The 14,274-nt window shown below is 34.4% G+C and overlaps 1 protein-coding gene across 1 annotated transcript; it reads left to right on the top strand.

The window, feature by feature from the left end:
- The first annotated feature begins 7,157 nt into the window (after window positions 1-7,157).
- Window positions 7,158-11,890, top strand: LOC125683350 (lectin BRA-3-like). The gene is made up of 4 exons (XM_048924418.2): window positions 7,158-7,454; window positions 8,956-9,035; window positions 9,908-10,001; window positions 11,411-11,890. The coding sequence occupies exons 1-4, from the start codon at window positions 7,187-7,189 to the stop codon at window positions 11,617-11,619; spliced, it is 651 nt and encodes a 216-aa protein (XP_048780375.2). The 5' UTR covers window positions 7,158-7,186; the 3' UTR covers window positions 11,620-11,890.
- Window positions 11,891-14,274: the final 2,384 nt, after the last annotated feature.

Here is a 14,274-nt window from a genome sequence, read left to right as displayed (position 1 = left end):
ATTTATGAAACCGTTGATATCAAATTAGCATATAATTCGTTATAACGATTAGCAGAATTAGTAAGAATAGATAAAATAATTCGAAATTATATATTTTTCAATTCGTTAATTCTGATTTCAATTCGTTAAAAGGAATATTATTACAATTTGTTAAAACGAGTAATTAATAAAATGTAATTGGAGGAAAACCTTGCAAGATCATGTACCAGATGTAATAAAGAATTTTGAAGTTTGAAATAACGAATTAAAATCGAAATAACGAAATTTGAAATTCGTTATTTCAAATTAGAAAAATATTTTGATAGGTCCTAAATGGTCTTCCGCAAACAACAACTGCCTAATTAAAATTTTCTTTTGTATGAAAAATTACGTATTTAATACAAATGTGCATTACAATACAAATATGGTTCACTATGAATACAAATATGCTCTAACATTCAATTCAATAGTTCAATGCTAGTGTTTACCATTGCATGTACATAATACATCCAGCTCTCATTAGTATGAGGTTGTAACACTAAAATAGTACATGTATGAGAACTACAAAGTAACTTCATTTTTATATAGCATAAAAATAAATAAAAATTACAAATTAGCTAACATAATGCTAATCAAATCTCCTTTTCATTTAAATATCTTAAATTTTCTCATGTACATAATGTAAAGAAAACGGCACAATATATTGATGTTTATAAATTACATATTTCAATGTTTGGCAATCAAAATCCTTAAAATTCTCATAATTAAGTAAAGTTCAACACAGGACTATGAAATACACTGTACATGGTAAAGAAAACGGCACGATATATCAAAGTTTATTATACAAGGATTAAACGGTTTTGCAATTGAATTTTATTGCAATAATTGACAATAAAAGGATTTACAATTATGTATATCCTGTATTTTGCATCAATAGGATCTGCATACTTTACAAGCGTCTCAGATCTATTCATTTCAGATGATTTTTCTGTAAAATCTCATCGCACGAATTCCCTCAACAGTGACATGAAAGGCGACGATACCAAACAGTGATCAATCTTATAAATCACATACGGAATACAAATTAGAGTTGGGCAAACACGGAAGCCTGGGTACACCAGAGGTTTGATTGTGTACCTTGTAGGAGTAAGCATTCACTTTCAACGTGCCACATCCGCAACAAAAACCGGCAGCTTTTTTGTCAGTAGGTTGTCCCGATTCAAAACCTTAACATTTGCAGAACACGCTCTTGTGTATCAAATCAGTTGGGAGATATAAACACCATATCATCGGCTGGAATCATCCCGTTTGTCATACAGTTGAGTTCTTAGTTGAAATGATATACAAGATATACCTGGTGGAAGCATTACTACCATAGAACTAAATGCTCTGATCAACTGTCTGAAGTTTCGGGAGGCTCCCAGTCATAACTCTATCACTATTGAACATATCATACACGGTGGAAAGTCTCTTGTACTCTGCCTCGAAAACAAATACATATACACAACTGTGTCTTGTGGTAAAATACCCCTAGAATAGAAACAATGATTAATAGTACTCCTCTACGAAGATTTGTTCCGAACTCAAAAATATATGTGACATTTACAGACCAGTAGCCTTAATCCTTTTGAATAGAGTTATTTGGAAAAAATACTCTGTCTCACATATATGATTTTTTTTTTAATATCAAATGAGCAACAGTAAGAGTTTCGAAACTCGTAAAGCTGCCTTACTGTCTCATTTGATTTACAGTAAACAATTTTCCGATTTATAGAGAAAGGAAATAATGTATAGATAAATATAGGTAATCTGAGACTCTAACAAAGGGTTTAACACATTTTGGAGGCAAGGTGTTATGTTTAAATTGTACGATATTGGAGTTACTGGCAAAACATGAACTTAGATTACCAATTGCCGTCAAAGTACTACAGTTTCTGTAGTTTTTAATCAAAATGGTTCAATCGATCAAGGTATTCGACAAAGAGGTGTGGTATCTGCAGTTTTGTATCTTGTATTCATATCTCTTAAACGAGCCAGAAAGTTGTAGTAAAATACTGATGTAAGGTGACGAAAACCAACAGTGATCAATCTCATAAATCCTATAAGCAATGCAAAATAGAGGGCTGGGCAAACACTCTGGATTACCAGAGGTGGGAACATGTGCCTAGGAGGAGTAAGCATCCCCTGTCGACCGGTCACATTCGCCGTGAGCCCTATATCTTGATCAGGTAAAGGGAGTTATCCGTAGTCAAAATCAGTGTACCAAGAACGGCTTAACAATCGGTATGAAACACGTGAGACAACATTTGACCCAATGATAGGTTGTATTGGCAAAATAGACCGTTATAACAACCTTAGAATTAGCGAAATGCTGACTTTAAACGAGACTGTTGGAACCCCTGCACCATCAACTTGTTTGTCAGTAGCCTGCTTCGATTTTAAAAATGACCATACTCTTAATAAGCTCTTGCGTATCGAATCAGTTGAGAAATATAAACACCATATACAGGTGATAATGGAATAATTGCTTCATAAATATGGGCAGTTGACGATGGAGAAGCTGAAATCATCCCGTTTATCATATAGTTGAGTTGTTAGTTTGCCGTTAATATCTACTATCAATAAAATATCTAAGTATAAAGCAGAAGTGGACGACTCTGTGGTGTCTTTTATTTCGAGTACACTGGGATATATCGAATCGACATATGAGTGAAAATTGTTATTGCTAATAGGCAATACGTCGTCGATATATCTAAATATCGAATTGAAGGCCACAGCTAGAGATTTGTTCTTCTCACGTAGAAGTTTTTGAATAAATTTTGCTTCATATGAATATGAAGACAGGTCATCTAACAAAGGAGCATAATTCGTGCTCATGGGGATTCCAAAAGACTGTTGGAAGACCTGATCACCAAAGAACACGAATATATTGTCAATGAGGAACTTCAGTGTATCTTTCATTTCAACTTCAGAGTACTTATAATATGTTGAATCAGAGTGGCGTTTAACAAAGTAATATTTTGGATGACTGATCACTAGATAGGAATATTTGTGTTTTCCATTTTGTTGAAAAAGCAACTGTCTATGATGTCAAAAAGTCTAGTCTTTGATTTATCGTGAGGAATAGTCATGTAAAGTGTTGACAAGTCATGCGTTTTAATGTTGTTGATTTGAGAAAAGTTTTGCCATATCAAGTTTACTAAAAGTTTTTCAGAAAGTTTTAGAATTTTTCATGTGTATTAATGTTTTCTTAGCAAAAATGCAAATCTGACAGAAAGAGGCAATGGTTTTAGGCGAATGTTTGACTCCTAAGTACGAAAATTGTAAGCATTTAGGCATATTTGTTTATCATAAATGTAGACTTTCTAGAAGGTTAACAACATGTAATAAGGGACGCAAATCGCACTTTGCAGTTTCCGACCGACTTACAGTTTCTCAGTCCAAAAACATATTTGTAAACTCTGAAATTGCATATCTCCTTATCCTCATGCAGAAACTAAATACTTTTCGACACTTTTTTGTAAGATCGCACCGAATCTTCTAAAAATATATAGATCTGACAACAATGAATCCTATTTTGATGTTCTACCGATATCAGCAGAGACTGACGTGAGAAAACTATCATTCTTTGGAAGACTGAAGCTTAAGTTCTGCTGCTCTTACTAAGAAAATACATTTACCACGCCTCTATTTATCCATCTACATGTATAACTTAGTACGAACTTAGTTCCTGATAAACCAGCATGGAAGAGGATCGCCAGGACATATGTCTCATTACTGCACAACCTACGGCGTTAGAACCGTTGAACCGGTCACACTGGCTTCTCTTTCTTTCGACTTATTTTCGACAATATAGAACCATCATCACTTTGGAAAATGCCCAGAAATTGTTATGAAATCAACTTGTGTAAATCCATTTGCAACCTTAGCTCAAATATCCGGACTCTCAACGAAACACATGTTTTGCATTTTTGTGTTAATAATTCATTACAAATGTATTTGTTCACGCCTCTTGCGCTCAATTGCCTGGTTACTGCTAGCACTCAATATTATCGACGAATTTCTTCGACGTACGGCTGACAGAGGAGTTTTACATCCCTATAGACAATGAACTCTTTCTGATTCTATTTGAAGGGTAAACTCTTTCTGAAATTTTGCGAATGTGTCCTTCTGCATGCTGAAATACATGTTACAATACCGCAACTCTGTAAAACAGAGCAATAACCTTCATTAACACATAAGAGGTGTGTTTGCACTCTCAACTTGTTAGTCAGTAGCCTGTCTCGATTTAACAAGAGTACCACAAACTCGTCATATGCAGAACAAAATCTTGCATATCGAATCTGGAATCTTCGGATATATCGATGATTGTTTTCTTGGCTTTTCATATAAAGTATACAGTAAAAATGTAATCGAGAGTGGAATGCCCTTTTCTGAATGAAAATAAATATTTAATGGAACGTTAAATTATTTTATATTCAGAAATTTATACTCCTCTTTACTTTCTTTGTCCAAACAAGTACTTAAATGATATGATTGTGAATAATACGTTTTATGCATTTTTTTCGTAAAAGTAAAGACAGTCATATTTTCATGCTTGCATTGTGACATCACAATGCATCAATACATTCTTACTTCGTAAGACTATTTCATGAAGTCAAGTTTGCTAATGTAATTTAGTTACCTCCACATCCCCTCCTCCATCCCATTTTTACTGCATGATTACTCGATAATTTCTTTTGCCTTTGGTTTTTGTAATGGCGCATAGGCCTGTATAGTGTTTGGCCTTTTTTGTGCGCCACCTTTTTGACATCATTAGTGTTTTAGTTGTATATTGGCTAGGATCAATCTGTGTAATGTATAATGTTTATTTGCGCAGTTGCAAATCTAGTTCTATTTTTTTATATTAAGTGGTCCCAGCCAATTAATTTTGTAAAAAATTTGTACTATGATGTATTTTTTCTCTGCCGTCATTTATTTCAATAAATGACATAATCACTCTACAATATTGTTATTTCATCATAATAATAGTCAGTGTGACAAATACGAGCTTCGGAATGCCAGAGGTCCTTCCAATATTATACATTGCTTATCTTCAAAATTGTTGAATATAAAGGTGAAGATAACCGACTGTAATCTTTATATTTATCAAAATAAATTATTCATTGTACTAATGACTGAGAGTAAGAGAGAGGGGGGGATATAGACTGTCAGCTACTGGTATGAATACCATCATTATACAAAAATTATGACCACAGAAACTCTGCAGACAGCCCTGAGGCATTTCCTGTGTATATCAAAAGTACTTAAATACACAAAAACCTGACCATAGATGAGTTCCGCCCACATCCAGCGTTCTGTGAAGAACCTGAACGGTAGTTTTTGGGGTCTTTAATTCATCCAAAGGAATGGTCATATAAAGTGTTGAAAAGTCACACGTTATGATGATTTGAGAAAAGGTTTTGTGTTTTCAAATTTACTAAAAGTTCTTCAGAATGTTTTAGAATCTACATTTGATTTACACCATTTCTGGCATATGTTGTGACACAATACGTTTAAATCATCTCCTTCATGGTAGTTAATATTTATGTGAGGAGCAAAGATAGGGGTTTGGCAGAACATTTACTAGATCCAGCGATATATCTTTGTTTGTAAGGGTTTATGTAAATATAGATACGGTAACTCATATTCATTCGTCCCACTGACTGGGTGATTAAATGTGTTTAAAACTAAAGCATGATTTTAAAGAATTTCATATTTTGAACGAAGAGGTCGATTATAAGTAGGATTACGAAATATGGAATTGATGCTAAGCTCGTTTAAAATACAGTTGTAAATATGAGCATTACAAAGACAATATTGTTACAAGTTTTGACAGCTGGAATCAATACACATTCCTCATGTAACCTATCTAACCCTTTTAGCACTTCTAGTAAACACAGATGGATATACGTATATTTTTTGTTCTGATGTGTCTAATACGTTATTTTTATTACAGGCCACACAAGAGCGTGGCCTGTTCTGATACGAATTTTCAAACTATCTATGTGTTTACCGACGAATTCATATTTTCGTTTCTGTCGTATTAATGTGAATGAATTTTAAAAACTATTTTCAAATTCGTGTAATGCAGAAATGTGAGTAAATTTGAAATCGCAAAACTTTTCTCGGGTCAACATCATCAAAACGTGCGAGTTTTCAACACTTTACGCGACCGTTCCTCGCGGTGGATTGGGAACTGGACTTTTTGGCATCGTGCACAATTACATATTCGGTGGAGGTGAGGAGTATTCATGTCTGGTGATCGGTCATCCGGGGGGTTAGTTTGTTAAACATCACTCGTATTCCACGCATAAGTACTCTGAAGTTGAAATAAAAAATATGCTTGAATTCCTCATTGACAATATCTTTGTAGTCGATGCTGATCAGGTCTGTTTCAAAGGTTTTGTCAAAATATGATTAACCGAATTGTTTGTAAGCGTAAAACAAAAGTGGATGAAAGGGGTACTCATTATTTTAAATTTTTGTATGCCTCCGTTTTTGTCATTATTATGTTGTGATGAAGTCAAAATTAACATTTTATACATTTTGGACCCATATTTCTTTTCAAATAATGAAAATCAGTACCTAGTAATCCAATGATATTCGCGTTATCTATGACAAGGTGTGCTAAAAAGCGTTTGTCTGTTGGGGTGATATTTCCCCCTAGAAATGGTGATTTTGGGAAACTTAAAATAAAAGCTTTAGAGAAAAGATAGGTGAGTGTTTCAACTATTGATATGTAATGTATGTCCCAAAATATTTTAAATTAGGAATTTTTTAGTTCCCTCGACGTAGATCAATCAACAAAATAAAATTGCACTCAAGTGCTTTGAGACAATTGTAAATGACTTCAAAAGACTTCATAGTGTATTCAACATAACTGTTTTACTTTTTTGTAAACATCTAGTCATTTCATCAAACCTTATTAGAAATGCATTACATTATTAGTAACCTTTGGGGATTTGAAATTAATTGAAATACATAAGGTATGATTCAGTGTGACTCATTTTAATTTCGTTTGAAATATGTCTGTCATACAATACTTCACTTAATTCTGTATTGGAAAACTTCGGTTAAAGAAATAAAATCCAGTACTAAAATACTTCGGACGTTAAATCAGCTGTAAGATAGTATAATGAAACAATTAAGCGTTATTTCATTTCTTATGATAAGAATTTCTCTAGAATGTACTGCGAACATTTACAAGCCTGGATCCGGTCTAGGTGACTTATTACCAATCCAAGAGTACCCCTTTATTTCTGAATTGGAAGGGGTTGAACTTACGTTGTGTGTAATGCTGTGTACAGTGAGAAAACCTGGATGTGTAGGTGTTTTCTATCAGAAGGAACGGGGATGTTGTAAACTTATCAACAGTCAAAATGAGACGCTGGAATACGAGACTCAGACTGGGTGGGTGTTTTGGACACATTTAAGTAAGTGATAATTTCTCAAGCTTTTATTTGTTTTACGTCTCATCGAGCTTTTTTTAGCCAAAATATTGTAAAGTCACCTGCAATAGATAAAATACCTCTAATGTACACCTATGCGTCGCGCCCTAGTGGGGTTTATTTTGCGAGTCAACGTATGTCGCAACACGAAACCATCATTTTTAATGTCGTATCCTATAGAATTGCGCCTAAATTGCAATAATCCATAATCACCTGCATATGGCGTTTATATCTCGCAGTTGAATCGATACGCAAGAGCTTGTTCTGCGTATAATCAGTTTTTAAATCGACGCAGGCTACTGAAAAACATGTTTATGTTACAAGGGTTTCAACAGTCTCATTTAAAAGTCAGCATTTCGCAAATTCTATGATCGTTATAACGATCTAGTTCGTAATACAACCTATCATTGGGTCAAATGCAGTCTGGATTGTATAATACCGATTGTTAGACCGTTCTTGGCACACTGATTTTGGCTACGGATTACAACGTTTACCTGATCAAGATATATATATATATATATATATATATATATATATATATATCACATAAATATTACCAAGCATTGGGGAGGGATTGCACCCCTTTCATTTTGAGAGAGAAAAAGAGAAAGGAGTTGAATAACTGGTGACAGCCATATAAATGATTTAAATTAAGTGGCGGCCGCCATATAAATTAAGTGGCGGCCGCCAGTTAATTTATATGGCGGCCGCCAGATAATAAGTGTCGGCCGCCACATAAATTAAGTGGCGGCTGCCAGTTAAATAAATATTAATTCTATACCCTGGCACTTATCGGCTTCCGTAGATATATGACTCATTTTAAGTCAGTTGTTTTGTATTTTCTAATATCGTTATAATGATTTAATTTGCAAATACAACCTGCCATTAGGTTGAAAATTGTCTGACTTGTTTTATGCCAATTGTAAGGTTGTTATTTTCAAACTGATTTTGTATGGGAAGTATTCCATTTACAGTACAAAAATACAGGGCTCAAGACGGATGTGACCGGTCACCAGGGGATACTTACTCCTTGTTATTCAACTTCAATTTGTTCTCAAAGGTCAAGCTTGTATTCTGTACAGGGTCATTATTTTTATACATATGGCCGGCCTAGAATATAGCATATAAGAACGTGCAAAATGCAAAGATAACGAACAGTGTTCAAAATCATCAAACTTATAGAGAATTTTAAAAACTATGGAAAGGACAAGCACGGTCCTTTGGAAGCATCGGGGATTGCGTCATGTTCCTAGGATTAATTATCTTTTGTTGTGCTATATATCACTGACATAAGAGCAATGCGTATCTTACTAAAAAAAACATTGTAGTCATCATAGAATTCCGATAATATACCAGTATATAGTTTCACAAGTCGCTTGGTTTCTAGACGATATTTAAGAGGTTATGATTCCACCTGCTATTTATTACATTATTGAAATGTCCATTTTGGGTTTTTTGTAGATACCAATTATCATTCATATTTCAGAATATGATTCAGAGTGGCTGCCCTTATTAAACCATTGCTATTTTGTCAATCACACTAAGATGTCTTGGAATGATGCTCAGGTTTGATGCTTAAGAGTGTTCTTATATTGATATTTTTAGGATTATGGTTGATCCAGTTTCATCAATGATACGGACATGTATAAAGTCTGTACTTAAGTATTCAATGATTATATATTCTTTGGATGCTTCCTAAGATCCACAAACTCTAAAAGAAGTAATGCACTCATATATTATAATTTTGCATCATGCTTATCCATGTCGAATTGGTACATGTACATCCAAGTGAAAGACGCCACAAATTCTTCTACATCTGTTTCATATTTGAATGCATTACTTAAAATAAACGTCAACGGCAAATAAACAACTCATTCTATGATAAACATGTTGATTTTAGATTCTCCATCGTTAGTTTATCACCTATATGTGATGTTCACATCTCTTAACCTATTCAATAAGCGAGAACATTTATCTGCATATGATCAATACTGAGACAGAAGCATGCTACTGACAAATTGAAAAACAGGATGATGTTACATAGGATTTTAACGATCTCGTTTACAGTCAACATTTCGCAAATTCCATAGATCTTATTGCAAATACATCTTGCCATTAAGTCAAATGGCATTTGACCTGTTCGATACGAATTGATAGGTCATTCTTTACAAACTCATGTTGACTACAGGTTACTCTATTTACCTGATCAAGATATAGGGCCCATGGCTGGTGAAAATGATCAACAAGGGATGTTTACTTTTCCAAGGCGCCTAACCTTAGGGTTTCTATGTCTCAATGTTTGACCTGTTCTCGGTTCTGTATTTTGATAGGATTTAGCATGATTTGTTCATTGTTGCAACTTTTATTGATCAATTCGTGGAATATACTTCATTTATCAATCTATGTAAGAATGTCAAATGAATTAAAGTTGGGTTTAGTTTCAGTGCAAACGTCACGGAGCATATATAACGGAGATTGGGTCTAAATATGAAAATGCATGGATTAAAGAGAAATTATTTCCAAGCTCTGTAGGTATGTACCTATGTTGTCCTCTGTAACTGTATTGTTTGTGATCTGTTATTTTCATGTACGCTAATAACTTTCTTGTGCATGTACTCTGATTTTTTTCATAAATGTGATCTGCGAATTCCATGTAGATGTAATTTGTGAATTGTTCTACTTATAATTGATATAATTGTTGGAACCGCAATATTTGCATTTATTGTAGATGTTGTTTAAAAGTTGTTCATATGTACATATCTTTCTAACTCGCTTGTGTATCTAATGGGTAAACTTTTTACATGTGTAATTTACAGTTCTCTTGTTATTGTTAATCATAACTTTGTTTTACACGTTATTGGAAAATTTGTAGATATAATTTACGAATTTATTCCATATAATTGTACATGCAAGCTATATTTGACTTCATATTATGCATGAGATCTTTGAATTTGTTGAACGTGTGGCGTGTAACTTAAATACAATTGTAATCGATATCTTTACTTAGATGTACATAATTATAATTTCTGATTTTGTTGTATGTGCAAACTCTAACTTTTTTCAATCATTCATTCTTTAATGTTCTTGTAATAGTACCTATATTGTACATATACTTTGCACTTTGGAACTTGTTGTGAGGCCTGTATAATCATGTGTATGCAATTAATCTAAGTATGTGTTACATTCGATTGGTCTTTACTTGGGCATAGTAAGTTCCATTTGATGCCAATCCCTCCAAATCATTTCGTTCTTCTTCAAATTTTGCGAATCAAACGGGATGACTTCAGCTTTTCTCCAAATTTGTATATTCCATTATCCCCTGCATATAGTGTTTATATTACGCAACTGATTCGATTCGCAAGAGCATGGTCTGTGTATGGTCAGTTTTTAAATCGAAGAAAGCTACCGACAAAATCGCCGATGTTAAAGAGATACTAACAGTTTCGTTTCAAATCAGTATTTCACAAATTCTAAGATTATATAATATCTTGTTTGCAAATTCACTGTCATTTGGTCGAATGCTCTCTGACGTGTTTCATAACCTCTGATGTGTCCAAGGGTCCTTTTTTGCCTTACTCTTAATTTTGTATTCTTTGTGGGATTTATGAGATTCACCAAGGCACCTGATGCATTATCTGCTGTTTCCAAAGGACTGTGTTTGACCTACTCTCATTTTTGCATTCTTTATTGTATTTATCAGATCAGGATATAGGGCTCACGGCGGGTATGACCGGTCGACAGGGGATGCTTACTCCTCCTAGACATCTGATCCCACCCCTGATGTGTCCAGGGGTCCGTGTTTTCCCAACTATCAATTCTGTATTGCTTATAGGGGTTATGAAATTGATCACTGTTCGTTATCTTCACCTTTGATTGATCACTGTTCGATATCTCCAATTTTTATGTATTAGGTTTTCTTTGCTTATTTTGTATTTCTTTAGCATGGATCGGAGCGAATGATCTGCATCTAGAGGGAAAGTTTATCTGGGGCGAGAGCAATAATAGTGTGATCTTTTCAAGCTGGGCAGACGGTGAACCAAACAATGACAGAGGCATCGAAGACTGTGCTGATATTGACCAAACCGGAAATTGGAACGATCTCCCATGTGAGCTCAAACTTGCATTCCTGTGCGAGAAAAATGGGAAATAGTTGTTCACAGATTTGGGAAACACTTTTAATGATACCAGTTATATAAATCTTGTATTGTTTGTAAATTGTATTAGATTGATTAGTGTTCGTTATATTCATCCTTTTCTATCTTATTTAAAGGTCGCGGTCTCACGTGTACATTGTACACATGAACGTTTGTATTTGCACTTGCTATATTGATGGTCCAACAGTCAAACTTTACTTTAAGTGTGAAATGATTTTATGTTGTGTTAGGACACAAGGATGTGGGGTAATAAAAAGAGTAAAAACATTTTGCCTTGACATTTTATTGCCCTAACAACACAACTTTATGACAAACATGATGATTTCAGCTTCTCCATCATCGATTTCCCATGACTCCAGTATAAACTGTTTTATTGTTTGTTTCATTTTTGCTCCTTTTTTATACAAATCATGGCACGAGACAGATGTCGCCAAACGGTCGCTTTATTCTACTTCATATTTTGATATCTTATTGAACCTAGATGTCAACTCACAACACAGCTTTATGACAAACGAAAATACTTGAGCTTTTCTATCATAAACGTACCATATTTGTGTAGCATGGGAAATTTTCACATCGAAATAGGCTACTGACAAATAAGTTGATGTTGCAGGTGTTTCAACAGTCTCGTTTTAAAGTCAGTATTTCGCAAATTCTAAGTTCGTTATAATGATTTAATTTGCAAATTCACTATACAAGATATCAATGGGTCGACAAGTGTCTGCTTCATACCAATTGTTAGCCCGTTCTTTGCATTCTGATTTTGATAACGGATTATTCCATTTTTCTAATCAGGTAAATGGCTCAAGGCTGGCTTGAGTTGTCAGTAGTGGATTCTTGCTCTAATCTAAACGTTCCGTGTTTGCCTTACTCTTATGTACAATATAACTGACCAGTGCGTGAAAAGGAGAAGATAATGATCAATTGCTTCAACCCTATAAATAAATTAAGAACAGGGGAAATGTGGACCACTGCAAACAACAGAGGTAAGGTCAGGTGCCTTAACAGAAAGCACCCCCTGTCGACCGGTCACACCCGCCTTGAGCCCCAATCTCAATCGGGCATGCACGTAAACGGAGTGATCAAAAAACAATCGGTTAAGAACGGTCTCAATTACTATGAAACACTTCCGTCAACGTGAGATGCAGGGATTGTGAGGAATACAATGTACATGTACATGTAGTTGTGTAAAGTGTTGTAATGTCGTATGTTTCGATTTTGTTGATTTTGATGGTCATATGCTATTATCTAACCTACAGAGTTTTTTCAGATTGTCTTTTCAACTTTGGTAACTTCTAATGAACTATCCATCAGTTTAAAGAAGAAAAATGACACATCACACAATATTTTTTAGATTTAAGATGGCGTATATCAAGGTATTGCAAGTTTTCAAAATTAAAAGTGGATTTGATAGTAGAACACATTTGTAGGAGGGGAAAAGAAAAGTGCATATTTAACTTTTTTTATAATCAAAGATTTGGATGTTAATATCTTTTCCTTCTTAGCAAATTTCAGTTTGCAAGATCGACGGCGTGATTCCCGATTTTCGCAGTGAAAATGTGGTGGGTATTCAGTAAAGTTCTACCAAGCCCCTACTTTTGCTCATCACTGAAATATTAACTGCTTTGCAATAGAGACCTTGGACGTGTTGTGCAGCTGCTTTTCTAGTTCATTGGAATATATCGAATGGCCATATGAATGAAAATGATCATTGCTGACAGATAATACGTCGTACAAATATCTAAATGTCGAGTTGCATGAGAAACCAAGAACGCGTTTATTCTCGTGTATAAGCTTTTGAATAAACTATGCTTCATAAGAATATAAGAACAGGTCAGCAAACACAGGAGTATAACTTGTGCCCATGGGATTTCCAACAGACCTGATCACCAATTAGTACAAATATGTTGTCAATGAGAAACCCCAGCATTTTTCTACCAATTTTAGAATACCTGTGCGTAGAATTAGAGTGGTATATAACAAAAAATTTAACGACTGATTACAACATATGAATCTCTCCTTTTTCCATTTTTGTTGAAAAAGCAACTGTCTATGATCTCAAAAAGTCTAGTCTTTAGATTGTCCTGAGGAATGGTCTACCCGAGGATGAAAAGTCACACGTTTTGATGTTGCTGAATTGAGATCAGTTGTGCAATTTCAAATACACTATAGTTCTTAAAGACCCAATTTTAAGTTAACACCCCCAAATTGTAAGCCGCCTGTCAATCAAACATTTAACAACAGATCTCATGTGCCGTGACATCTGCAGAAACTGTGGTCTGGAGCTACCCCGATTTTGATAAAAATAACAGCCGGTATCTACAGGCATTCTTTAGATCTTGAGGAAGCCCTGTATTCTAGAGTTTTGATAGCACTGACCTGTCCACAACTGCTATTTTCTCGCAATTCAATTGTTTTAAAAAGACCTCTGAATAATGCAATTTTAATATAATTGTAATTTTCCCCTCTATATACATGTATTATAAATTACCCAATCAGAAATTAAAAGGTTTTTAATAATATACAAACACAGCCTAAAAAAATTAAGTGTACCTACTTGTGCCCATATATTTCCAGATCTGTAAAAGTTTGGACGAGGCCAAATTCCTATGGATATTTCCGCTTATGAGGAAACCCCAAACTTAAACTCG

This window comes from Ostrea edulis, chromosome 6 (assembly GCF_947568905.1).
Source record: "Ostrea edulis chromosome 6, xbOstEdul1.1, whole genome shotgun sequence".
Lineage (NCBI taxonomy): Eukaryota > Metazoa > Mollusca > Bivalvia > Ostreida > Ostreidae > Ostrea > Ostrea edulis.
The sequence above is the reverse complement of the archived record's forward strand: the minus strand, read 5'-3'. Positions and strand labels throughout refer to the sequence as shown.

Bases quoted from the DNA above. Each gene is read 5' to 3' on its own strand.
- LOC125683350 (XM_048924418.2), top strand. From the start codon at position 7,187: ATGATAAGAATTTCTCTAGAATGTACTGCGAACATTTACAAGCCTGGA. The intron at 7,455-8,955 runs GTAAGTGATAAT...TTCATATTTCAG, and splicing joins GGTGTTTTGGACACATTTAA to AATATGATTCAGAGTGGCTG. The intron at 9,036-9,907 runs GTTTGATGCTTA...AGTTGGGTTTAG, and splicing joins TGTCTTGGAATGATGCTCAG to TTTCAGTGCAAACGTCACGG.